Here is a 24,926-nt window from a genome sequence, read left to right on the forward strand (position 1 = left end):
GCCACCGCCGCGCGTCGCCGCCGCCGCGACGGTCCCCGCCCCCGTCGGTCCCGCCCCGTCGTAGTGCCGCCGCCGCGTGCCCCTCGCCCCCGAGCAGACGCCCCGGGTTCTACGTCGTCCGCGGTACTGTGTACCTCGAAGGCCCAATTCCACGAAGTACGCATCTCACAATAACTCGATGCTTGCTCCTATGCATGACGCCATGACGTAGTTCAAGCTCGTGCCAAAGAAGGTCTGTGAGGTTTGGGTCGAGGACCTCGAGGACTGGCGGCCCGCTACCATCAGCAGCGTCGACACCGACACGAGCACGAGCCCGCCAACGAAGCGCTACGCCGTGGCGTACAAGGCCACCGACGACCGGACGGCGCCGGCCGTCTCTGGTGTCTTTACGAGCGACCAGCTCCGCCTCTGCCTCACGCTGCCGACCGAGGTCGCGACCGCCGAGCAAATCACCGAGAACGGCGGCAACGGCTTCCTGGACGCGCTCTACCTGGGCCGGTCGACGCAGTACTTAGCGGCCCGCGCACCTGGTTACGGCGAGTGGTCGACGGTGTCGGTGCGCATTGTCGACGACGCCGCCGAGGAGAAGGCCCGCGCGGCCGAGGTGGCGGCGTTTGAAGCGTCCAAGAAAGCCATCCAGCTCGAACGCGACAACGAAATGATCATGGAAGAGTCGCTGCACGCGGATAACGCGCTCGGAGCGTTCAACCCCTGGGGCGGCAGCTACAAGGGCATTGCGCTGGACGACGACGTGCGACCGCCTGCGAGCGACGACGAGACGGCGCCGGCCGCGCCCGTGGCGTTCAAGAAGCGGGCGCGCAAGGACAAGGGTGGGCGCAACACGCGGCCGAAACGCACCAGTGCGGACGACGAAGCGTAGGTGCAACAGAGAGCTCAACCCAGGTATATCGTGTGGAGTTACGTCATTCTTCTTCTTCATCATCATGCACAAGCGAATTTACATCTGCGCGCCCTGCGCCTTGATGCGCTCCGCGTCAAGGTACGCCGTGCCGTAGGGCAAGAACTCGTCGCTGTGTGTGTCGGCCAACTTCTTGTACTCCTTGGCCTGGTTGGTCAAGTCGGCGATTTCGTCTTCCGTGACGTCGCGGACGTACTGGGCAGGCGAGCCGGCCCAGAGCTAGAGAAGAATGAGCCTCGAGTGCTCATTGGATGTTCCATGATATGCGTACCTGGCCCGACGGGATGCGGCGGCCCGGCGGCACGACCGTGCCAGCGGCCAAGATCGAGTTGGACTCGACCAACGCGCCGTCAAGGACAATCGAGCCCATGCCGATCAAGCAGTTGTTTTCGATCGTGCACGAGTACAAGATGCAGCCGTGGCCTAGACGATAGCAACATCAGTGACCATTTTCTTGGCATCGGTGTGCATGCGTACCGACAGTGACGTCGTTGCCGATCGAGGCGCCGGGCGCGAGGCCGGGCGTCGTCGTGCTCGACGTGTGGATGACCGTGCGGTCCTGGATGTTGGTGCGGTTGCCAATCGAGACCTTGTTGAGGTCGCCGCGGATCACGACGCCGTACCAGACCGACGCATCGTTGCAGATCTCGACGTCGCCAATGACCGACGCGTTGGGCGCGACCCACGAGTCGTAGGCCACCGACGGGACCTTGTCGTAGAGGTTCATGATCTGGCGGTGGCGCGAGACTACTCATCGCCAGCATGAGCCTGGCGGTCATCTGCAGGTGCCACGTACACTTCTCGCGGGCCTCGTTGCTGCCAAGCACGCGCAGGCCAAGGCGGTCCATGGCCTGGCCCGTCTCGCGGACGCATCGGCCGAGCTCGAACGTAACCTTCCGCAACATCTCGCAGTCAAAAGTGGAATGGCCGCAGTCAGTGGCTCGGACGCCACAGAAGCGTCCCGTATCCGGAATCCATACTTTATCCCAATGTCCCAAAATACAGTCGTTTGATTGGTGGAAAGTCTCGTCGTCGACGTCTGTGATTGGCCATGGCTCTCGAATTCGATCGATTTCCATGCACGATCTTGCACTTGGCGCCGACACACAGCGCGATCCTCCTCGCCGCCGACGTTGGCCATCTTGTCAACACTGGTACTAGCGAATTCGCATGAGGTCATGTCAACAACAATGGTACACGCTTCGATCCCGTGCAATACATGGTTGACCTTGACGGCAACCGCCGATCGCAGCCGTGGCACCGAGATTGACGTCAAGGTCAAGCAAGGGGTGACGAACAGTGCTGTGTGTAAACAACCGCGACTGCAGCTGTAGAGGTACTCGCGTGCGACTGCTCCGTGTGGTCCAGAAGCACCAAATGGCGTTGACCGGCGACAACGAACGGGCGGCTAGAGCCGCAGGTCTGGCATTGCACTATTTCTGATCCTCTTTCTGATTGAACCGCTCCAAGGCCGGTGCAACTCGTCGTACAAGAGCCGCGCCATCTTGATGACCTGCACGGAAAGCCCTTCCTACCTTTCCAAACGACGAACGCACGTTCTTCTTTGAGGATGTTGCGTGCGCGGACGAAGTCCTCGGGCGGCGTGCCTCATGGAATGCTTTTTGAGCGGACGGAGACTAGTTTTTACAGTCCCAAGTGCCAGCTTGATCGGCGCCGACGTGATCTTTCCGATCGGACCGCCCGACGCCGCCCGTGCTTTGTCGCTGGCGTCAAGTGCGTCATTGGGAGTCGGGCAGCTTCGCGTCGACAGCACTAGCTGCCCTGGCACGCTCGTCCACAAGCTCCACCAGCAGGCGACGTGCTAGTACAGCGTCGCGGCGGAATCCTCCGCGAGCGTTGGCTACCACCACAGTTGCAATGCACTGCCGATAGTACTACAAAAGGCCACGCTTTGCGGTGTTTTCCCCATACATCGAGAACGAAACAACGACGTGGGACAACTTGACGCGCTTCGATCCTCCAAGGGCGCGCCCTTTTATATATAATAATAATAAAAAGTATTCTTTTCGATAGATAACCGCCAATGAGAGTGCGCGGTGGCGTGACGTTGCCCATTTTTAAAAATGGTACGCCGACCGACGGTGGCCGGAACTTGACGACGACGTAGGCAGGGCAAGCGGCCAAGAAGGCGCAGAAGGCCGGGCAGAGCCTCAGCGCACGCCTTCACAAGTCGATCGTGCCCATCAACGTACGCACCCGCGTCGATCTTGCATGCATTTGACGTCTCGTCATTAGGCAGCGTACATTGCATACCGCATTTTGTGGCACTACGCGACGTTCTCCAATTGGCACATGTGGGGCTACGGGCTTCTCTTGACGATGACGTACGTGAGCTACACCATGGCCGTGGGCTCGGCCCTCGAGGGCACCAACAACGAGTACGACACCCCTTTCACATGCATATCTCTCGTTTCTCATGCCATTCCAGATACGCGATGGACGTGCTCCTCATCACCCTCGGCGTCCAGGTCGGCTCGATGTTTACCGACTACTTTTGGTACCTCTACTTGATCGTACGACCTCCATACTTGCTGCCCTTGCTCACGACGGGCGACGACTAGATTCCTGGCTACGTCTCGTACTATGGCGGCCGCAAGATCTGGGGCTTTGTCTTTCCCCAGGGTTTTGGTGCCTCGGTACAAACCCTCCTATTCACAGCCTATGCTTATCGCTTCATGGATTAGGACGAAGCGAGCACAGGCGAGACGACGTCGAAGCGCCAGGCCAAGCTCGAGAAGCGCGGTCTGCGCCAGCCCCGCCAGCTCTAAGAATCGTCTGAGCTCGGACACTAGACGTCTTGAGACAGATACGGTGTCGTTAAAGCAAATGGCACTTTGTCTAGAACGATTCGTTGGACCACATTCGTAAGCTGGCGCTGCTTCGCATGCGATCGCGCGCCGTCTGCTTGGTTGTACGCGTCATGGCACGCGAGGCCATGCGCTCGGCCCAGCTCGTTTTGCCGGTGACGCCTGCATCGCGCGTCTCGGGCGGGTACCCGAGCTCAAGTGTCGCGACGAGGTGGTTGTCGTCGGTCGCTGGAATCGCAAGATGGCCGGACATGCCTAGTACTTTGTAGTTGATCGTAAGGGCTTTCCGCATGCCCCGGCAAGGGTCGCCAAACTGTGCCAGTAAATCCATGGTGCGGGGCACCACGAGCGCTTTGGCGTGCTTGTCTACCCAACAAAGGTATTGGTGCACCGGTGTACACGTCGTCGGCGGCATACCTTTGCCCGCAAGCGTCGCGACCACGTCGGTAATGTCGTACGTCTTGAGCGCATTTGTCGGGTGCCCAAAAAAAGCCCGAACAATCTGCAAGGGCGGAAACACCGTGTGGGGCTGGAGCAAAACCGGTTCCTTGAGGAACCCTTCACGGTTCACGTCCAGCTTGAGTTTGCCCCCATTGCGGTTGGTAAAATTGCGCAAATGACCACCCGTGAGGATCTCGCTGTCGTTGCCGCTCTCCCCTTGACAGCGTCATATACATACGTATGCACATCGATTTAAAACGTACCAAAGCCCAGGTACGCATATTCCAAGATGAGTAGCTTGGGTAGCCCGGGGCACGGATCGCCGCCGAGCTGGTTGAGGTTCATGCGCGCACCGAGTTCGAGCTGCGACCGAACGCTTGCTTGCAGCGGGGCCGTGACATCGCAACTCGCGCTGGCGGCTGCGAGCGCTTGAAATTGTGCCAACAGTGGTGCGGCGTCAGCGTCACCAAGCGCGACTTGGGCTTGCAGCTCGACTCTTTTGCGCTCGAGTTCTTGGATCGGCCAGCCGTAGTCGGCGTGCTCGAGGAGTACACCAGGCGAGACGACCGGGAGATGCTGGATCACAATGTCTTCCTTGAGATGGCCGTCAACTTCATACTGGCGCGCTTGGCCCGCGCGGCCAATCACTTCGTAGTGCAATCTGAGCGCCTACGCGTCCTTCACTTGAGATATACGATATCGCAGATTGCCGCGTACTTTGGTGAGCCCCGGGCACGGGTCGCCGAGCCAGTCAACGAGCGTTTGCGTCGACGGGATGCAGAGATGGCAGCCGTGGCCAAACAAGTCGATCCACGCGGTAAGCCGCTCCGTGACATCGAGCACCATACCCTAAATCGCTGCTTGAGTACTTGCTGCGTCCGACCGGCCTACCTTGGTGGAGGAAGTGCGGTGGCCGTAGAGCCCAGAGAGAATCCAGAGCTTTGGCGGTCGATCCATCGTGAACGAGAGCTGGATCGGCGTCGCCAACGTCTGCGGCTGCACTTCCCGCACATAAACTTCGTCGCCGCGGCGGGTCAGCGCCGGGTTAAAGTTGGGCACGACATAGCGAAGAAGAAGCACCTAGTCCTCGATATCAGAGTCAACCTCACAGGAAATATGCGAAATACCTTGAGGACACCAGGGGCAGGGTCCACAAGCGTGAGCTCCGAGACGTCGGCCGAGAGGTACAGCTCGGACGTGGAAGACATGACAGTCAGTCGGGCGCGAACGAAACTGGTGACATCGATGGCGAGTGCCGGATCGACCGGATGGCCGTACGAGGCTGCAAGGATGTGCAGCTGGTTGAGCGGCGCGCCACTGAGGAGCGCCGTATCGCACTCGGAGGACTCGCGGAGGACCTTTCGGCAGTGGAGACAGTAGCGGTACGTCTCGCGCAGCGCTGGGTTCGGGTGCGCCGTGCCGCAGTTAAAACACCGGAGGTCGGTCGACGCATTTACGAGCGCGGGGAGCTTCCACGTGGACGGTGACGCGAGCTCGTCAGCGCTCGCACCTACACGATTGACACACGGTGAACACCACTGACGCAAGCAGTTGATTGCGACTTTGTCGCCGAAGCGCGGCCCGTCGCGCCTCAGGCGTGCCGCCCATACTTGGTCGTCTATACTTGGAGATGTCCCCAACCCTACCAAGCTCCCAACGACCTTTATCGCAATCATCCCGCGCCTGATACACTGACAGAAGGTACGACAATACCAGCCAACCACGTTCGCAGTGATCCATGTCACTTTCTCGTGATCACCGTCATGGGTGGGCATACTCATGGGCAGACATGTCATCCTCGTCGATCTCTTCCATCTCGCCCATACCGATCTCTCCAAATACTATGTGTACCTGCAACTTGCTAGTTGGAAAACAAAGATGGGGCCGACGCCGTGGATCGACGGGACGAAGGCGTGGGACGCGGCGGCTTCCGAGCCGAGGCGCGACGCGGCGTCATATCCTGGCCTTGCCCGCTCCGATGGCCATCACGAGTTATGGCTCCTCGCAGGCACCGCATTGGAGCCCCTCACTTTTTGTTTTCCAGTCTCATGCCGGCGGCACCCACGACCAAGAAATCCATGTCCATGGTCGCCGACGGCGCCTGGTCGACGCTCGAGGTGCGTGGACAGTGGCTGCCTGTATCGGACAACTCAGTCTGCGTAGGACCAGATGCTTCGCGACGCTGTCTTCAAGCACGGCGGGAAGCAGTGGCGTGGCATCGCCGACCAGTTTGTCACCAAGAGTGCGCGCGACTGCCAAGAGCGATGGCACCAGCTCCAGAACCGCAACGCGTCCACCAAGCGCCCGTGGACCAAGGACGAAGACGAGCGCATGGCCGAGCTCATCGCGTCCTACGGCGCGCGCAAGTGGGCGGTCATTGCGTCGTATCTGCCGGGCCGCAATGGCAAGCAGTGCCGTGAACGGTACACTTGTCGTGTATGAAGTGATGCTCACGAGTCATGTAGGTGGCACAACCAACTCAACCCCGCCATCAAGCGCGACGCGTGGTCGCAGGACGAAGAAGCCATGCTCTTCCGCATGCAAGCCAAGCTCGGGAACCGCTGGGCGCAGATCGCGACGCAAATGCCAGGCCGGTACGTCGACTCGGACACACGAACGTTGACGTTGATGAAGGACGGTGTGTAGCACGGACAACTCAATCAAAAACCACTGGTACTCGTCGCTCCAGCCCAAGATGCGGCACGTGACGTCGACCCGCAAGCCTGCCGCACGAGCCCCGGTGCCGATGGCGGTCAAGCCGCCGGCCAGTGTGTCGCCACCGCCGCAACCCGTGTTGGCGCCAGCGGTGGAGCCACCAGCGGTGCCAACAGTCCCCGTGCCCGTGCTTAAGATGCCGTTCATCAAGAGCGAACCGTCCGAGTCGCCGCCGGGCGTCGAGTCCTTTGAGCTGGAGTCGCCGATGTTTGAAGCGTTCACACCCGTCGCGTTGGACACGGCGTACTGCCCCGAGTGGTCGAGCATCCACGAGTCTGCGTGGGCGCATCAGCGCGGTGACTTTGATTTTGTCGAGATCCACGACGAAGAGTTGTGGGCGCTTCCGTCGTCATTGCCGCTCGACACCTTTGAAGCGATGATCCTTCTCGAGACGCTCCAGGCGCCGCTCGTGTAATGTACTGTACCAGTCACTTCTTGTTAAGCAATCGTTCATTTTTGTTTTTGATATTCTTATTCACGCGTTCTCGTCCGTTTCCGCCGCCTCGTCGTCGTCCGGCAATGCCAGGTCCAGGAGCGCCGCGACGCGCCGGAGGCCGTCCAAGTCGACAGCTTTGTCGCGCTCGTTGTACAGTAGCGTGTGGCTCACCTTGCTGTGCAAGCAATTGCGGCACAAGATCGGGTCAACGTCGTCCCGCTGGAACCCGGCACACGTGCCTGGCACCGTGCAGGCAGGGCAAAGCGGGTGGTGTACGTTCAAGTACTGAATGAGCCGGCGACGTTCCGCGGTGTCGGCTTGCTCCTGGGCCGCCGCTGCTTTCGCTTCTTCGCGGTCGATTTGCTTTTGGATCGCAGCTTGGCGCTCGGCCGCCGCCGCCTTGGCCGCTTCGACCTCTTCTTCGGATGGTCCGAGATACGGCTTGGTCGCAATCACCGTGTACTCGCGTCCACAAGCAACTAGACAAATTTTCCATACGTTCAGCGATGCCGCATCGTCGTACTGGCGCAGGGACGACCAATAAAGTCCGACATGCCTTCGACGACGCCCGGGACAGCGCTGAACGTTTCGGGGTTGGTCGCCATTTCCAGTGGGCGGCCAAGACACCCGTTCACATTGCTACCCCACGTGTAAACCTACCCAATTCGATCAAACACACGAGTATACGGTCGTGACGCGACCTCGTCATCGATCGACAGTGCCACATTGTGGTACATGCCGGCGCAGATCCGCTTCATAAAGACGCTTTGCATGAGAAAGTCGCGCACGAGGCCCGGCGTCGACACCATTTGCTGCCCGCCTTGGGCCAGCTACTCGACGCACGTCATACTCGTTACAAGCACAAGACAATAGACAACTTGTCCATAACGTCCGGTCCCCCACGTGTACACCTACACAGCGCACGTAGAGATCGATCCAACCGCCACGAACCCGCGTACGAAGCCGCCTTTGAGCAGCGGCGGTACGAGCACGATCGCCACCGTGTGCCAGCAGCCGCACGCGATGTGCAGCACAATGTCGCTGGCCAAAGCATCCACGAGGCGGGGGGTCACTTGCATCGCCAAATCGCCATGCCCGAGGCGTCTACAGCCTTGGCATCATCTCCCTTGCGCGCCAAAAAAAAAAACAGCTGGAACATGGACCCTACCCGCCGTCGCCGCTGCCCCAGGTGTACATTTGACCGTTGGCGTTCACAATCGCCGCGTGCAGCGCCCCACAACAGATCTACGCGTCGGCACTTGGAGACAATTTTCGATCCTGTGGCCTAATGTCTACTTGGGTCACGCGCTGCTTGCGCAGGTGCCGCGACAGCGTCGAGTGGTCGGACGAGTTGTACATGGAGCCAAAACCGAGGATGTCACCGTCGTCGGAGACTGCAAGCGTGTGGTCGGTCCCGACAGCGATGCCGACAATGACGCACGTCTCCGGTACCGTCCGCGTCCAGATGACGGGCTCGACCGCGTCGAGACCGTACTTGATGATCGCACGCTAAGTCATGCTTTGTGAGAACCGTGCGTACAAGAACGACGATTTGACCGCACCCGCGACTGCGCTTGGTTCAAACTATGCTCGGCTTCGTGTCCGAGCTGGCAGTGGTCGTTCTGGCCCCATGTAAAGACATCGCCATTCTTGGTCCGCGCGGCGCAGTGCACGCGCCCGACGGCAATCGCCACCACGTCTTCGCCCGAGAGCGACTTGAGCTTCACGGGGGCCGGGATCACGTCCGGACGCAACACGACGCCAGCATCATCGTCGTCTTCGTCCGTTGCTGCATCGGCATCGTCGTTGGCGTCATCGTCGTCGTCATCGTCGTCATCTTCGTCGTCGTCGTCGTCGTCGTCAACCTCGTCCGCCGTCGCAACGTTTTCGTTGGTAGTGCTCGCTGCAGGCGTGGCAGTCGGCGCCTTTTGTTTCTTGGGACGCGGAAGACCTGTCGGTCCCGACTTGTTGCCCCAGACGTACACGTCGCCGGCGCGCGTGACGCCAAAGGTGATGTCCGAATCAAACCCCTGCGTCCATCTTCCATACGACCACTTGTCATGCATCGTACTAGAACGCACCGCGTAGACTTGACTGAAGTGCATGCCACGGGTGCTCTTGATTTGCGTTGGAATATCATAATTCTCGCAGTCACCGTGGCCTGTGTGGAGAATATCGTCTATCGTCGAACGTATCCATCCACGCACCGAGTTGGCCTTGCGTGCCCGTGCCGCAGGTCCAGATACCGCCAAGCTTGTTTATCCGGCGCTCTTCTTTGACAGCGACATCGCGCCGGGCCTCGTCCTCTGCAAACACGAGCCTAAGCGACGCCCGTGCTACTGCTGCTACTACCTTCCACCCGCTGCCGTTCCAGGGACGACGTCAGCCGCTCCACCTACGTCCTTGAATAATCGACCATGTTTACCTCCATGAACACACCAGCAAGCGCTTTCCGCCCTTGGGCTCGAGCTCCCGGGCCAAGCACGCGGCGCGAAGCATCTTGACCTTCATGAGCGACAGGCACCGAAAGTCAATCTACGAAGACGATTGATTGCAAACGCGAGATGGGAGCGACCCCCACCTTGTCCCAGGCGTCGCCCGGCAAGATGTGCGAGCTCTCGGGCAGCGTCAGAAAGAGAAGCTTGCGCAAGTTGACGGCATTCTTCCCCGTCGGCACACGGATGTCGACCTTCTTCCGCCCAAAGATCGGCATGCCCGATGTGGATCTTGAACCGACGTCAGTGCTTGTTTCACGACGTTACGTTGGTGGCTACGTGGAGTCCTCGTGTCGCAGCACGCACTAGTTGCTTTCTCGACAACTATGTGCGTGCCTAGAGCTTGGTAGTTTGGGAGTCTCGTCGTCTAGTACGTTGCCTGCCGCATCCAAAATATCCGTTTATAGAGGTGTTTTGATCATCGGTTTTCAGAGTTATGACGTGGCAAGCCAGCAGCTGCCATTGTTGGGTTCGACCGCAGACATAATTATTGGGGTTGACGTGTAGGTAATACACTATAGTATAGCCAACAGTCAAACGCGTTCTGCACGTATCAGTTCATGCGGGGGTGCGCAAGGGCGCATCACATAAGTCTGCACCCTTGTGGTGCGGGACAACTCGTGCGGCCACCTGTCGTAGACCTACCCCTCTCGAAATTCACCACCATCAGTGCTGAGTTGTCGACCTGGTCGACAACGAGACAATCGATCCAGAAATCAATTCAGCGCCATCTTTCTCGCAGCGACGTCTTCACAACACAACAAGCTTGCTTCCAGCGATACCATGAATATGCACGAGAGCACCGCGCCGCGCTTGCTTCGTGTGCAAGTCGCCCGCGTCATCAACGCGCCCCGCGCATCCTTCATCGCGTCGCTGCCACACAAGCTCTCGGTGATCACAAAGCTGCTTGGTGACGAATCAACCGAGCACGTCACGCCACCTCTGCTCGCCGGGCCCACGACGGGCTCGGTCGCTTGGGCCCGCGAGGTCTACGTCTTTGAGCTGACCGAAGCCGACATGTACAACCGCGTCCTCGAGGTGACGCTTCTCGAGTCCAACAGCTTTGGGATGCGCAATATCGTTGGGCGGGCGAGAGTTCCGTTGTCGGCGTACGAAGCCGACCGAAGCCGTGTACACGAGACCAAGGTCGCGCTTGAGCCGTCAAACCTGCGCATTTTGCTGCACATGGACGTCTGGGACTCGGGCGATCCGCACAGCGCCCGGCGCCTTCCGAATCCGATGCAACCGTACATGTATGATTGACTATAAACACATTCTACGCGTTGTATCCTGAGGAATTGACGACAGGGCACCACCAGGAGGGAATTGGACTCTGCACGGGACACTGAGCTCTCCTCATTGAAACGAATTGACCCACTTGAACTCCATACGGGACACTTGTTCGGGCCTCCCACCCACCTACAGACCTACCACTAGGCTACGTAGTCGGTAGGTAAAATAGTTTGGTGGCCATGCTAGATGTATGGTTCGTTGTTGCTGCTCAGATCTGATCCACCTACCAGTCACTGACGAAACCACAAGGTTTTCGGAGCCTCTAGCATACCACAGAGGTGATCGTGGCGGCTGGAACAAAACGGCCATACCGCGCGTGGAGACCTCGGTGCAGAGAGGTGGTATTGCGTGAGAATGTCTGTCCTCGCCCGCAGGAACGAGCGAATCCGCCGTACCACCCATACATGTCCACGCTATCACAACGCGACCACGCGTTGACACGTCATGTAATTTTATGGTATCGAGCTCCACTTAGTAGTCCTCGGTCATGACTTGGCGCTTGGCGAGGCTCGCTTGAATCGACATGTCGGGCATCGCAACGCTTTGACCGACCACAAGGTCGTTGTTGTTGTTGACGCTGGCCGGCACCTCCACGGGACGGTACCGGTGCACGAGCCGCCGGCGCCGGACCGGGTACGACGCGTTCGAGTTGTGCCACGGGCCGGCGAACGACGTGGCATAGAACCACCCGCTCTCGTCGGCCGCCCACCCGAGCGACGGAACGCAGCCATCGGGCGTCGGCGGCACAATCGTCGCCAGCACATTGTCCGTCTGCGGTCCACACCGGTACACGGGGCGGTCCGAAGGGCGCAAGTGACGCTGACTCCACTCACCCCGCACGCAGCGCTGGTGCTCGAACGCCTCGAATTCAACGGCGGCCGCATCTTGCGCGACGTCCCACACATCCACGTGCAAACGCAGGCGCAGATCCGACTCGAGCGCATCAAAGGCCACCTCTTTCGAGTGCACATGACCGCGGTCCATCTCGAGGGATGCGAGCGGAATCTTGGCGCTGCCGAGCACGATGCGCCACCCGAGGCAGTCGGTCTCGACGAGGACGCACTCGAGCACGCGCGTGTACATCTCGGCTTCGGTGAGATCGAATTCGTAGATTTCGTGGTCCCACGCAATGCTGCTGGCGTTCGCGACCGCCGGCGTCACGTGCTCAACGTTGGCCGTTCCGTGCCCGCGGAGCTTGGTGACGACCGCGAGCTTGACGGGCAGCGACGCCACGCACGAGAGGCGCGAGGCGCTCACGAGGCCGGCGACATGCACGCGCAGCAGACGCGGCGCTGTGCTCCGAGCCTTGTTCGTCGTCGCCATCGTAAACACACTTGGTAGGATGGTGTACAGCGGACAACCGTCTTGATGCGACAGGTGGCGCGTCAATTCGGCAGGTCTGGACGTTCCGCGTCATCAGTCTGTCTATTTGCACGCAACAAAAGCCGAGTGGCGTGTCGCAGATCGTCGGTGTCGCGTCGGCAACAACCGATTTCGCCGCGTTCATATCATAATTGGCCACTGGTTCTGTTGCTGTCCATGCTATTCGTGCCGACTATGGACGAGGCAACGAGAGGCGCCCATGGACATGTGCTGCCTGTCGCTCTTGGTGCAAACTGCGTGTTTCTAGTGCAATGACGTGCGGTCGATTTGCAGGGTCCAGTTGCCGCTTTGTAGAGAATACACACGTTTTCACCTTTAAAAGCGTTTTCAAGGTTTATTACCTGATGATCGATCCCAGCCAAGTGATCTTGATTATTGATTAACGTAATGACACCTTTAAACGTTTGTGTTGGGTTGATATCCCACAATACAAAACAATGCTTTGCTAGATTCAAACAATCGCACAGAGTACAATACAAACATCCTGTTGCATTTAAACATTTGAAAAGAATTCCCACGCAATTGCGACAAAGTGATATAAATGCCACGCGTTTTGGCGGATCTTTGTTTTGACAGAGATTTTTCTGCTGCAGGAGGCGACCGATGGCCTTGGTGCCGGACCGCCTGCTGCGCTTCGAGCTCCACAACGTGGTCGAAGCCGACGCCGTCTTGGCCTCGTCTTGCTTTGGCGGCGTCCTCCAAAGCGTCGTGTACGCCGAGCTGCGGCTGCTGGGGCGTGGCGGCGCGCTCCAGACCGCGTGCGTGCATCCGACCGAAACCTGGCAGCACCAAGTCTTTGAGTTTGCACTGTCCGAGGCCGAGGCAGCGTCACGTGTCTTGCATGTGACGCTGCATGCCATCGACCTCTTTGGCTTCGCCTCTCGTCTAGGCGAAACGCACGTCCCGCTCGGCCCGCTCGACGCCGACAAGCACGTGGCCGAGATCCCGCTCGTGCTGCCGCTGTTTGAAAGCGACGGCGACAGCACCGTCCAGACGTGCAGCGTCCATGCCTCCGCCGCCGTCTGGACACGCGACGACCTCGCGATTGGTGCGACACTCGACGTGTGGGAGTACGAGCGGTACGCCGAGGCGTGGTCGAGCCAAAACCTCCTGCCAACCGACGCCCGGACTGCCCTCGACGACACTGCACTGCCGGTCGTGCCGCCGACGCACGTGCCATCTCTCGGTTGGTTCCCCGAGGTCCACAGTGGCGACACGCATGGCTGGTACTATGCAGCGACGTTTGCCGGACCATGGCACAACTCGATGGGCGCGAATTGCTACTGCCGCCGGCGCCGGCTGCTCCGTCGCAGTCTTCCCGCCGACGTCCAGGCACAGAAAAAGGAGCTCGCTGATCTGCTTCGACAAGACCATGCGGTGACCGTGCACGAGCTCTTGGCCGCGCGCGACGCTCTTGCTACGCTTATGGAGCAGTACCAGCAAGCGCAAAACGAGCACACCGCTGCAATGGAGCGTCAGCAACGCGAAGCGGCTGCCGCCCTCGCCGCCGCCACTGCGACTCACCAAGCCACACTCCAAGATGTGACCGACGCGCATGCGGCGACGCAAGCCACCTTGGCCGCGCGCACAGCCGACGTTGAGGCGCTCCGCGCCCGTATCGCCGAACTCGAGCTCGAAACGAGTCGGTGGCGGTACGCCAATGAACAGCGCATCTCGAAAAAGTACTTGGTTTTCAGATCTGAGAGACTCGTCTCACTCCAGATCTGGTAGGCAACTCAAGGTCGACTCGCGCCTCAAGTCGCTCAGCATGGCGCCGCGGCTCCTGCGTGTGCAGCTCGTGCGCTGCGAAGACCTCGCGGCCGCCGACTCGGCGCTCATGGGTGGCAAGAGCGACCCGTACGTGACGTTTTACCTCGGCGACAAGAAAGTCAAGAGCACGCAGTTTTCCAACGAGCTCAACCCGGTCTGGGACCACGAAGTCTTTGAGTTTCAGATTACCGAGGGCGCCATGTACACGGAGGTGCTGCAAATCGTCGTGTCGGACCACGACACGGTCGGCGCCGATGAAGTGATTGGCACCGCGTCGGTGGCGCTCCAGCCGCTCGAGGACTCCGCTGCCAACAACAACTGCAACACCAACAAGGGCAACAACGATACCAACATCAAAAAGCAAGACGCCGCCGACGAGGTCGTGCTGCCACTGGACATTCCGTCCGAGTTTTCTTCCCAGCGCGTCCATAGCAGCATCGTCTTGCGGTTTGAAGTGCTGCCGGGACCACCGGTGACGACGCTCCAAGTCTGGGAGAACGAGCGCTACGCGAGCCGCAAGTGGTCGTCCGCGCACTTGCTGCCGTCCGAGCGCCAGACGTGGAGCGTCGGCTCGGCGTCGCATGCGTCTCGCGACAACGTCGCACCGCCATTGCCGCCGTCGACTGAAGGCAGTGCACTTGGCTGGACCATTGACCGCACCCAGGGCGACGTCCACGGCTGGTTTTACGCCAAGTCGTTTGAAGGCCCTTGGGTCAACACGTCCAACTCGTCGAGCGTCGTGCGGCGTCGCGTGTGGAGCAACCCGTGCCATGCCGCGATTGTGTCCTAAGACATCGGACTTTCTTGTTTATTCGCTGAAAATACGCTAAAAAGAAGCTGAAATAAGATAGGATGCGCTTGTTGCTCCATTCGTGAGTGCAAAAGTGGGGTGTCGACAAGAATTGTGCTGAAATATGAATGTCGTCGTACGATTAGTAGAGCAAGACGCTTGCAGCACCAACGGACACGACGTACATACGGCCCCGCGACGCAAACAGACGGGTGCTGTCGAGGAAGACGCGGTCGGACGCCGTGACGCCCGTGAAGAGCACTTGCCCCAACCCTGCGCCGAGCACGGTGCCGGTGCCGGGCTCGATGTACGTACCAATGGCAGCGCCGACGGCCGACCCGAGAACCGCGCCGACGAGTCGCAGTAGCTGCTGCCACGTCGCCGACCAGTACGTCGCTGCGGGGGCGGTCGCGAGCTGCCACTGCAATACGCCTTGCTCGACGAGAAAGACGCCGAGCGCTGGGAGGAGGGCGGCGCGTGCGGCCGTTGGAAGCATGAGACGAGCGATCGCCGCGCGCTGGCCTTGGTACCGGACCGACTTGCGCAGCGACGAGAGGAAGATGTCCTTGATAAGCTTCCCTACCATGCGCATTTATATCGTGTGTAGAAGAGGCCAATGGATCGCACCCGTGGTGCGCGCCGTCAAGTGCTCGATGCACCAGTCCTCGAGCAGCCGGGTCATTGTCGGGTAGCCCACGGCCCGGCCAACGTTGGCGAGCCACGGTCGCACGAAGGTGTCGCACGTGCAGGCGTCGGCAGCAGTGCATCGCCCCGCAGCCTTGTCGGCAAGCGCACGGACAAGCACGAGGTGCGCCTCCATGAGGCCGGCTACGAGCGCCGTGTGCACAAGTGCGTCCGCGCTCAAGTGAGCCAGAAAGGCGCGCCGGTCGACAAGGTAGTTCTTGCCGTAGAAGCGCAGCGAGAGCTCGCGCTTAGCGCTGCGGAACGCGCAGCGAAAGAACGGGGCCGGGTCCGCGGCGACAGCGTCGAGCGTACTCGCCATCCGCAAGCAACCACCACAATGCTGATAGGGATGATCGGTTCGCGTCCGGTTAATTGCGGGGAGATACCTTTGTCCCATCGTTAACCGGATGGGATTTTGGGAGCGATCGTTGGGACAATGCGTTTGTCCCAACAAACCGCTGCGCCAGTTTGCACGGCGTCGAGTAAACCTTTCAACCTCTCGCGCATGCGTGCGGTGGAAGGTTTATGGCGTTCTACCGTGATTTGACGTATGGAATAACGGTATGGATTGCTGTTTAAACAGATTAAACCCTATCGAGGCTTTAACCACGGGCAATGAGGGTCTTTCTCGACATTGCCATGGTGGCATTGCCAGTCTCACAGCAGCAGCTCAGTTTCACCAAGCCCGAATGGACGCTGGTAGCACGCGACTGTCTGGTGCTGTGTTGCTGCAAGCCAGTTTGTTCCACGGCACCTTGTTCAGAATCGCACTCGTAAGCACGTCGCACCGCGCTCTCAAGCACGCGATCGGCCAGAAGGACTACCTGCAAGACTACAACCGGCCGATGGCGCTTCTCGCCGACCACGTTCATGACCACCGCTGGCTTGGCCATCGTCCACGCCACTTGGTCACGAGACGACAACAAGGCCATGTGTTTCGACGACCTTGCAAAAGTGTGCGTCACCAACGCGACCCGATCCCTGAGCGTCACCGCCACGCTCTGTGCTCTTGATGCGTAAAGTACCTCCCCGCCCACACCACCGGTGCATCGTCTCGTCTTAGCCTTTCTCTGACCGTTTCCATTGCTTAGGCGAGCTCGTCAAGAGTCTCTGAAGGTCGTCATATCGCAAGTTATACCGCCTCGGCGATCCAACGCTCGTCGCCGAACGCATGTTCATCACGGGCGCTCGCGTCGCGCTGCTGCCGGCGCTTGCTGCTTTTCTCGTCGACAAAGTCCGCCTTCTTACGTCTGCTACGGACGTGGCAACGATGGTGCAAGGCACACTCTGGCTCGGCTTCCGGTCGATCCGGTTGGCGTCGCTGCCGGCGGTACCTTGGCGCGCAGCTCTCGTGCAACAAACTCAATGCGACCATGGATCTGTGGACGCTTGGTTGTGCGATTGCGATGGCCGACATCGCGCTCTTCAACGCATCGGTGCTCAACGCGCGGGACGGTCTCGGCTTTTGCTTTCGCGCCAAAGCAGTGGTCGCAGCCCTGCTGTCCCATGGCTGGCCGACTTGTTGCCGCAAGCGTCGTATTTTTGTCTACATATTGGTAGACGTGATGGACGATGGACCACGAGCAGCCAATATCCCTTCATCCGTGCTAAACAGTAGTGCTAATCTCTTGTCTGGCAATGCAAGGCGATTCCTACCTTGTGATGTGCAGAGGTGGGCAAAATGTCCATGTCCAGTCAAAACACGTGTCCATCCAGTCCAAAGCGTGGACTGGATGGACATGGACGGCGGCCTTGAGCCTTGGACTGGACGTGGATGGACAAGAAAAAGTGGGGTGGACAGCTGGTCCAAACGTGTCCATTCGAATTTTCGACAACGTGGTAAATGCCCGTGCTAAATGCCCCTCCAGCTATTAGCTTGGCAGGCAGGCGAGCAGTTTGACATTCTTGAGTGGTGGAGCCACCAGAACCACTTGCCGCATCTCCAACGCGTGGTCCGGACAATCCTCAGCATCCCAGCATCCAGTGCTAAGTCGGAGAGCAACTTCTCTGATGGCGGCAACACGATGACAAAGCTCCGTAACTCCTTGAACCCCAACAGACTCGACGACATCTTGTTCATGAAGTCGTACAGCAAGATCGGCAAGTAGACTGCATAATCCATAAATTTGCATAAATAAAATGTGTACGAACCTTTGATCGAATCCCAAGCACATCACTGATGTGCTTGTGGCACTCTGCTGGCGCTCAACTGCCATATCGGCTCTGATTGGTCGATATAAAATACGTTTTGCCCAATCCTTACTCGCGTCGTGGGGCACCATGGCAGGATCGAGCGTCGAGCAGCGTTGGGCCGAGCTTCGCACCTTGCTGCCGGCCGATACCTTTGCCGATGCGATGCGCTTTGTCGATGACGTCGAGGCCAAGCTCGCCGACCTGCGGGCGCTGCAGGCGACGGCGCCGCCTGCCAGTGTCGTCACGCTCAACGTCGGCGGCAAGAAGTTTGCCACCGCCACCGCCAACATACGGCGCTTTCGCGGGAGCTACTTGGACGCCATGCTCGCGTGGCCGCCGGATGAGCACGGTTGATGCACAAGTGTCGACGCGGCTGCTAACGCATTGTGTAGGCGAGTACTTCATCGATACCGACCCGACCCACTTTGGCCGGATCATGCGCCTCGTGCGCACTGGAACACTCGCGTACGATGGTCTCAGCACAGCCGACGTCGAGGAGTTCCATGCGCTTCTCGACTACCTCCAGCTCCGCGCTGTCGCCGCCGAGATGGCGTGGGACCCGGCCCACTGCAGCGCGGCGCTCTCGCTCTCGGACGCGAACCGCCTTGTAACCAAGCACGGCGTCACCGCCGACATGTCGCCCGTCTTGGGAACGATCCCCACGGCGCGCTTCTGCGTTCGGTTTGCCGCGCACCAGACCATCGACGTTGGGCTGACGACACGCGACAACTTTGAAGACACGCGGCACACGGGCGCGCTTCCCGGATGGTTTTTTCGATGGCCACGGGCGTTCTTGCAGGCGTTTGTGCCAGGTCAAGTCCTCACGCAGACGCCAACGTCGTTGGTCCGTGACGAGGACGACGTCGTCGTTGTCGGTGTCCACTATGATCGCCACGCTGCGTCCATCCACGTTGAGGTCAACGGCCAAAGCGTGGCCGAGTGCCTACGCGGCATTCCGCCAGGCCTGGTCTTGCTGCCGATCGTTCGTCTCTTTGATCACAGAGGTCATGTCGAGATCGTCTCGACGGACTTGGAGTGCTAATGCACCGCAGTCGTTCAGTACGACGACAGTCCTACGCTCTTTTGGTTGTCTTCTTTGTGGTCGTCGCACGTCGTTTGTCCGAATGACAATATTGTACATCATAACGTTACTACATCACACGCTTCACGCTCGCAGTCATTGCACGCAACTCGGTCTCATGATGACGCTGAAGCACCGCACCACTTGGCGGCAGTCGCAACGTGAAGCACCGCACCACTTGGCGGCAGTCGCAACGTCTTTGCGCCAATACCGCTCTGAGGCGCCCGGTGCAGAGCTTGGTGGAGGCACACGTTGCGCCACCGGTGCACGAGGCCTTGGGGTCCCACAGCCCGTTCGTGCAGCTGGTGGACGGAGCCATTGTCTGCCGATCCAGGTGCACATGGCGGATGTCGCCACGATCGTCGACGTTGCGCTGCCCATGGTGGTTCTTGGTCGAGGTCATCTCGAGTTGTGAGCCGAGTCCTACTGTCGGGTGTGGTTTCGTCCTCCAACAGGTCTATAGTAACATCAGAATACAAGCATCCACAGGGACCAATCTTCGAAGACGACAAAGAGCAAGAGACAGCAATCGTACAAGGCATCGCAAGGGGAAAAGAACGATCGAGCACGACAATATTGAACTACTTGTCGGGTCGTCGCGATGTCTTGGAAGGCCAACATCAACAAGTTGTCTGCAGTCGAGTAGACACGAATGATACAGAAACACGTTGGCCTTACATCTTTCAATGATAACACTATGCAATTAGATTCTCTACGACACACTAGACGGATCACGCCGCCGTCGTCGCTGCGTCGTCCACTTGGTTGTCTTCGACCGCGACGATCGTCGTGCAGCGCTGGGTCCACATGCGCCGGCGCACTTCAACCGACGAATTCGACTGGTTGAGCCACGGCCCGTCAAACGACTTGGCGTAAAACCACCCGTTCTCGTCGCCGTGGTCCAAGTCGAGGCTCCACCCGAGCTTGGTTTCCATGCCTTTCGGGATCTTGGGCTGCATTTGCTCGCGCGAGTCGCCGGAGCGCGCGCCGACACTCCACGCCTTGCGCTCCTTCGGCAAGAGGTTCTCCTTGGCCCAAGTGCGGTTGGCATACCGCTCGTTCTCCCACATGAGCTGCTCCTTGGACGACTTTTCGATCTCTTCCGTAAGCAGCTCGAACTTGACGACAATCTTGCTCGCCTTGCCTTGGCTCATAAACGTCACCGGCACATCCAGATCAAAGACCGTCTCCTTGCCCGTTGGCGGCGACTGCTCAAACTGCAGCAGCGGCAGCGTGAGCGACCCAATGATCTCGTCGTCGCCAATCTTGTCGTGGTCCATCACAAAGAGCTCAAGCGACTTCGTGTACATGATGCCCTCGGTAAGTGTAAACTCGTGGATCTCGTGGGTCCAGACCGGGTTGAGCTCCGAGACGACCGTCGTGGTTTTGAATTTCTTGTCGCCGACCTTCATGACCACATATGGATCGCTCTTGCCACCCATAAAGACCGTGTCGGCCGCGACAAGGTCCTCGCAGCGCTCGACCTGCACACGGAGGAGGCGCGAGACCGTGCTCGTGGGCTTGAGGCGCAGACGCTCTTCCTGCTCGGCGAGCGCCCGCAGCCGCGCCGCATCGGCGGCCGCCGCTTCAGCGTCGTTGGCTCTAAACGACCATAAGAACTGAGCCGAACGAATCGGAAGTAGACGTACTCTTTGGCCAACCGCGCGACTTCGGCCAACCGCTTGGCTTCCAGCTCGGCTTCGATACCGTCAAAGGCCGCGAGACGCGCCTCGAGCTCGGCGATCTTGGCCAATAGGATCGCCTCCTTGGCCGCGTGGTCGCTCGAGAGCGTCGCCATTTGCTCCTTCTCGACAGCAATGTCGGCCTCGAGGCGCTGGATCACTTGCTGCTGCTCGTCCGTCGCCAGCGTCAGCGCTTCGTTGTGCGCTTGCAGCTCGGCGAGCTGCTCGTCCTTGGCGGCTTCGATCGTCGTCACTTGGGTTTGCGCAGCAGCGAGGGCAATCGCGTGCTCGGCCACTGCAGTTTCCAGCGCACTCGACGACGCCGCCTCGAGCGAGGCCATCGTCGCCTTGAGCTCGTCAATTTGGGCAGCGTGCGACGTCTCGAGCGTCGTGTTGGCCGCCGCCAACGTCATCGTCTCGGTCTGCAGCTGCTCGATCGTCGCCGAGAGCTCCGAGTTGGTCGTCGATAGCGATGCCTTTTCCGCGGCCAATGCAGCAAGCTCCGCGTCTTTGGCCGCGACCTGGTCATGGATCGCCGCGACGGCCGCCGCGTGCTCGGCAGCCGTCGACTCCAATGTCGACTGCAGGGCCACCACCTGGTCGGCCGAGGCGTCGCCGTCAAGCGCCTTGGCTTCAGCGGCCGCCAGTTGCGCCTGCAGTGCTTCGATCTCGGTGGCATGTGCCACCTCGAGGGCCGACACTTGCGCATGGAGGTCGTCACGGGCCGATGTGAGCGCCACAACGTGAGCCGCTTGCAGCGCGGCGTCGGCTTCAAGCTGTCCGATCGAGCGCGTGAGCGCAGCCACCGACGCGTCCGTGTTGGACGACGACGCTTCCAACGCGGCATACGCCACGGCCGCCGCGGCCACTTGCGCCTCGAACGCCACGAGCTGTGCCTTGTATTCGGCAATCGCCGCCGCGTGCGCCGCGGCATCCGTGGCATGTGCCGCTTCCAGCGCCGCGACGTGGGCCGCACGCGCGTCCCGGTCCAGTGTGAGCGCCGCCACCTGCGCCGCCAGCTCGCTGTTGGAGGACTCGCGGGCGGCGACAGCGGCCGACGCCTCTTCCGCGCCCGCTTGCAACGTCGCGAGCTCTGCTTCCAGCTGCGCGACGCGGCTCGAGGCAGCCTCGCGCGCAGCGAGAGCGACCACCGCCTCGGCTTCAAGGGCCGCAATGCGTGTCGCGAGCTCGGCCGACGACGCGGTCGACGAATCTTCGAGCGACGCGACAGTCGCCAGAAGGCCGTCACGCTCCGTGGTCAGAGCCGCGGAGGCCTCGGCTGCCTCGACGTTCGCCTGCGTCGCCGCTTGGAGCTGCGCCGAGAGGGCCTCGACCTCGGCTTGCTTGGCAGCCGCGTCGTTCGTGGCCGCCGCCAAGTCGGCGTCGGCGGTCGCTTGGGCGGCGGCCACAGCGGCATCGAGCGCGGCCACCTGGTCCTTCAAAGCGGCGACTTCGGCCTCGAGCGCCGCGGTTGTGGCGGCGTTGGCTGCTTCGACGGCCGCGAGTTGCGCCTGGAACGCGTCCCGTTCCGCGAGAATGGCCGCCGTCGTGTCCGAGTGCTCGGTGGACGCGGCAGCGAGCGCGAGCGTCGTCGCCGCCGCTTCCGCTTCGAGGGCCGTCACCTTGGCGCGAAGCACCATCAGCTCCGCCGCGTCCACGTCGGCCTGTGTCATCGCGGCGTGCAGTTGCGCTTCCGTCGTGGCTTGATGGGCCGCGGCAGCTTCGGCGTCCGTTTCCAGCTGCGCGATGCGGGCCTCCAAGGACGCCGACGTGGTCGCAAAGGCAGAAGCGTCCGACGCGCGGCTGGCTTCGAGGTCGGCGAGCTGGGCGGCGAGCGCATCCCGCTCCTCTTCCATGGCGGCCATGGCCTCGGCGTGCGACGAGCGTGTCGATGCGAGGAGATGCGCCGCGGCCAAGGCCTCGCCTTCCACGGTGGCCAGCTTGGCGGTCGTCGCCTCGAGCTCGGACGCCGTCGATGCTTCCTTGGCTTCCGCTGCCGCGCGCTGGCCCTCGGTCGTCGCGTGAAGCACGGCCGCCGCCGCAAGGCTGGCTTCAAGCGCGGCAAGCGCACTCGCGTGGGTCGCCTTCTCACTGGCCGACGTCGTCTCGAGCGTCTCGACCTGGGCGCGCAACGCATCGCGCTCGACCTCGAGCGCCGTCGCCGCGTGTGTGTGGGCTTCGGTCGCGCTCGCATGCGCCTCGGAAGCAGTTGCGACAGCCGCCGTGGCAGCCGCCAGTTCGACTTGAAGCGCGTCCGCTTTCGCCGTGAGCGCGCTCACTTCGGCGTCCTTGGCAGCCGCGTTGGCCGTGGCGGTCGCCAGCTCGGCGACAACGCCAGCGTGCGCTGCCGAAGACGACGCCAGGTCGGCCTCGACTGCCGCCAGCTTCGCGGCCAAGTCGGCGACAGACGCGTCCAGAGCAGCCTTCTCCGACGCGTGGCTTGCTTCGAGGGCCGCGAGCGATGCCGCCAACTCGATGCGCTGCGCTTCGAGAGACGCGATGGTGGCCGCTGAAGCGGCCGACTCGGCCGACGCCGCCACAGCCGCCGCGGCGGACGTGTGCTGAAGGTCTGCGAGCTGCAACGAGAGTGCATCGATGGCTGCGGTTTTTTCCGCGACCGCGGCCTGTTCGGCGGCGAGCTGTGCCAGCGCGGTCGCCGTGGCCGCCGCCGCAGCGGCCTCTGCGGCAGAGACTGATGTGACCTGCGTCTCGAGGCCGGCAATCGTCTGCTGGAGCTCGGACATTTGGTTCGAGCGCTGGGTTTCCGAGAGCTTCTTCTCGTCGAGGAGTTCGCCGAGGCGCTTCCGGAGACGTTCAATGTCGGCTTGCAGTCGGCCCTTCTCGATCGCTACCTGTTCTTGGAGGCGCGCGGCCTCCTCGGTCTTCTCAAGGCACGCCCGGCACGTGTTGGAGCGAATGTCGTCTTCGAGCTCGCGGATCCGGTTCTTGTACCAGTCGAGGGACGTGGATGGGTGCATGATGAGAAGCTTGCCCTTCACGGCCTTCTCGATCGCGACGTCGGGCTCGCGGGCGAGGACCGAGTCGCGCAGCACGGCACGCGGCCGCCACGTGGTCTCCACCATGGACTTGCGCACGTCACCGCCATGGACGGGCGCGGACCGCGGGCCTGTGCTGGTCGCGCGGTTCGTCGTCGACTCGGTCGGCGTCGCGGTCGGCGTGACCGGCAGTGAGATCGCGGCCGGCGCCGACATGGGCGGGAGGCTCTTGGTCGACGTGGCTTTTTCTGTTTGTTCTTGCCCCACTTCCAGTGGAAGAAGCCTTCCTTGTGCTCGGTCGTCGTCGCGGGCAAGGTGCTCATGCTGCTGCTGATGACCGAAGAAGACGAGGATGATAATGCGACGATGGGCGTCGAATTGGGGAATGGACGGCGAGACCTGCTGGCGTACCGTAGTTACTCGCGGATTACATCTGCTGCCATGGCTTTCTGGCGAGCGCTCGCTTTCTATTCATGTAAATATATATTAAATAGAGCGACGTCCGGCATCATCGATTCGTCCCCGTGTATCTTGCTGCTGGCACGACGAGCGCAGAGGTGCGTGGCAATGATGATGTGATGTGTGTCTTGACATGCAGGCACTGTCATTGACAGAGCTGGCACGGACGCCAACAATGTACACCTGCACAAGAAGGTCGAGTATCTAATGGCGCGTGGTCCCTCCAAGACCGTGCTACATGTATGAGCCCTCATAGACTCGGTCGATGTACGCTCGAGCAAGCCCATTACGATATGGTTGCCGCGCATTACGAGCGCACATGCGAGTCGGTGGTGCGGGTGCGCCGGCGTGAGTCACAGACCTCGATGGGCGGTGGCTCTACGAAAAGCTCGACGACGATACCAATGCAGGCGCCGACAAAAGATGGTCATTCGCAGTACCTTCCTTCAAAGATGAGGATGCCAACGCCGATGTGCTTCGGGGATATGATACCAGCGAGAAGGCATGGCATCGCCGTATTGTGTTGATCGTCCAATCGAGCCTCTTTATTTGAAACCTTAAATAATGCGTTTTAAAAAGCGTGGCGGGCCGCGCGCCACGCGTGGTGGTGATTCGCTGTGCTCAAGATCCCGCATCCATGTCAACGATGTGTATGTTACACAGTTGCCAGCCGGCGCACTAACTTCTATCACGCCGTTCAGCGTGAGGATGATATTCCAAGGACATGCAAGTCGAGACTTTGACGCTGCGGGACGACGCTG

The 24,926-nt window shown here is 60.6% G+C and overlaps 12 protein-coding genes across 12 annotated transcripts in view; 6 read left to right on the top strand and 6 right to left on the bottom strand.

Annotated features, from left to right (window-relative positions):
• Positions 1 to 880, top strand: part of SPRG_21081 (hypothetical protein) — a gene marked incomplete at both ends in the record, with an annotated part of 1,512 nt that extends 632 nt beyond the window's left edge. Inside the window, one exon of the mRNA XM_012351852.1 lies at positions 212 to 880. Coding sequence (XP_012207242.1) covers positions 212 to 880 — 669 coding nt within the window. The remainder of the gene's footprint in view (positions 1 to 211) is intronic.
• A 2-nt stretch (positions 881 to 882) lies between these two features.
• SPRG_12043 (hypothetical protein) lies at positions 883 to 1,843 on the bottom strand. Its single transcript, XM_012351810.1, has 4 exons — positions 1,716 to 1,843; positions 1,397 to 1,666; positions 1,191 to 1,342; positions 883 to 1,138 (listed from the first exon to the last, which is right to left on the bottom strand). The coding sequence occupies exons 1-4, from the start codon at positions 1,822 to 1,824 to the stop codon at positions 959 to 961; spliced, it is 711 nt and encodes a 236-aa protein (XP_012207200.1). The 5' UTR covers positions 1,825 to 1,843; the 3' UTR covers positions 883 to 958.
• A 1,160-nt stretch (positions 1,844 to 3,003) lies between these two features.
• On the top strand, positions 3,004 to 3,795 carry SPRG_12044 (hypothetical protein; the record flags this gene model as incomplete). The annotated part of the gene is made up of 6 exons (XM_012351811.1): positions 3,004 to 3,006; positions 3,048 to 3,128; positions 3,176 to 3,318; positions 3,369 to 3,453; positions 3,502 to 3,576; positions 3,625 to 3,795. The coding sequence occupies 6 exons, from the start codon at positions 3,004 to 3,006 to the stop codon at positions 3,706 to 3,708; spliced, it is 471 nt and encodes a 156-aa protein (XP_012207201.1). The 3' UTR covers positions 3,709 to 3,795.
• On the bottom strand, positions 3,743 to 5,796 carry SPRG_12045 (hypothetical protein; the record flags this gene model as incomplete). Its single annotated transcript, XM_012351812.1, has 7 exons — positions 3,743 to 4,113; positions 4,165 to 4,404; positions 4,452 to 4,857; positions 4,906 to 5,037; positions 5,080 to 5,268; positions 5,316 to 5,698; positions 5,751 to 5,796. The coding sequence occupies 7 exons, from the start codon at positions 5,794 to 5,796 to the stop codon at positions 3,779 to 3,781; spliced, it is 1,731 nt and encodes a 576-aa protein (XP_012207202.1). The 3' UTR covers positions 3,743 to 3,778.
• A 440-nt stretch (positions 5,797 to 6,236) lies between these two features.
• Positions 6,237 to 7,318, top strand: SPRG_12046 (hypothetical protein; the record flags this gene model as incomplete). Its single annotated transcript, XM_012351813.1, has 4 exons — positions 6,237 to 6,305; positions 6,352 to 6,611; positions 6,654 to 6,782; positions 6,835 to 7,318. The coding sequence occupies 4 exons, from the start codon at positions 6,237 to 6,239 to the stop codon at positions 7,316 to 7,318; spliced, it is 942 nt and encodes a 313-aa protein (XP_012207203.1).
• A 52-nt stretch (positions 7,319 to 7,370) lies between these two features.
• SPRG_12047 (hypothetical protein) lies at positions 7,371 to 10,052 on the bottom strand (the record flags this gene model as incomplete). The annotated part of the gene is made up of 13 exons (XM_012351814.1): positions 7,371 to 7,818; positions 7,863 to 7,995; positions 8,041 to 8,169; positions 8,218 to 8,250; positions 8,299 to 8,443; positions 8,508 to 8,584; positions 8,636 to 8,848; positions 8,902 to 9,369; positions 9,421 to 9,500; positions 9,547 to 9,645; positions 9,692 to 9,734; positions 9,779 to 9,874; positions 9,921 to 10,052. 13 exons carry the CDS (start codon positions 10,050 to 10,052, stop codon positions 7,379 to 7,381), a joined length of 2,088 nt encoding a protein of 695 aa, XP_012207204.1. The 3' UTR covers positions 7,371 to 7,378.
• Positions 10,053 to 10,623: 571 nt separating this feature from the next.
• On the top strand, positions 10,624 to 11,097 carry SPRG_12048 (hypothetical protein; the record flags this gene model as incomplete). The annotated part of the gene is made up of 1 exon (XM_012351815.1): positions 10,624 to 11,097. The coding sequence occupies one exon, from the start codon at positions 10,624 to 10,626 to the stop codon at positions 11,095 to 11,097; it is 474 nt and encodes a 157-aa protein (XP_012207205.1).
• Positions 11,098 to 11,534: 437 nt separating this feature from the next.
• SPRG_12049 (hypothetical protein) lies at positions 11,535 to 12,492 on the bottom strand. Its single transcript, XM_012351816.1, has one exon. It carries the CDS (start codon positions 12,448 to 12,450, stop codon positions 11,599 to 11,601), a length of 852 nt encoding a protein of 283 aa, XP_012207206.1. The 5' UTR covers positions 12,451 to 12,492; the 3' UTR covers positions 11,535 to 11,598.
• Positions 12,493 to 13,085: 593 nt separating this feature from the next.
• SPRG_12050 (hypothetical protein) lies at positions 13,086 to 15,087 on the top strand. The gene is made up of 2 exons (XM_012351817.1): positions 13,086 to 14,192; positions 14,242 to 15,087. Exons 1-2 carry the CDS (start codon positions 13,114 to 13,116, stop codon positions 15,068 to 15,070), a joined length of 1,908 nt encoding a protein of 635 aa, XP_012207207.1. The 5' UTR covers positions 13,086 to 13,113; the 3' UTR covers positions 15,071 to 15,087.
• Positions 15,088 to 15,130: 43 nt separating this feature from the next.
• SPRG_12051 (hypothetical protein) lies at positions 15,131 to 16,092 on the bottom strand. Its single transcript, XM_012351818.1, has 2 exons — positions 15,698 to 16,092; positions 15,131 to 15,649 (listed from the first exon to the last, which is right to left on the bottom strand). The coding sequence occupies exons 1-2, from the start codon at positions 16,071 to 16,073 to the stop codon at positions 15,213 to 15,215; spliced, it is 813 nt and encodes a 270-aa protein (XP_012207208.1). The 5' UTR covers positions 16,074 to 16,092; the 3' UTR covers positions 15,131 to 15,212.
• Positions 16,093 to 18,023: 1,931 nt separating this feature from the next.
• Positions 18,024 to 18,989, top strand: SPRG_12052 (hypothetical protein; the record flags this gene model as incomplete). The annotated part of the gene is made up of 2 exons (XM_012351819.1): positions 18,024 to 18,296; positions 18,340 to 18,989. The coding sequence occupies exons 1-2, from the start codon at positions 18,035 to 18,037 to the stop codon at positions 18,987 to 18,989; spliced, it is 912 nt and encodes a 303-aa protein (XP_012207209.1). The 5' UTR covers positions 18,024 to 18,034.
• A 692-nt stretch (positions 18,990 to 19,681) lies between these two features.
• Positions 19,682 to 24,075, bottom strand: SPRG_12053 (hypothetical protein). Its single transcript, XM_012351820.1, has 2 exons — positions 20,678 to 24,075; positions 19,682 to 20,630 (listed from the first exon to the last, which is right to left on the bottom strand). The coding sequence occupies exons 1-2, from the start codon at positions 23,920 to 23,922 to the stop codon at positions 19,760 to 19,762; spliced, it is 4,116 nt and encodes a 1,371-aa protein (XP_012207210.1). The 5' UTR covers positions 23,923 to 24,075; the 3' UTR covers positions 19,682 to 19,759.
• Between the last annotated feature and the right edge of the window lie 851 nt (positions 24,076 to 24,926).

This window comes from Saprolegnia parasitica, assembly GCF_000151545.1.
Source record: "Saprolegnia parasitica CBS 223.65 unplaced genomic scaffold supercont2.87, whole genome shotgun sequence".
Classification (NCBI taxonomy): domain Eukaryota; phylum Oomycota; class Saprolegniomycetes; order Saprolegniales; family Saprolegniaceae; genus Saprolegnia; species Saprolegnia parasitica.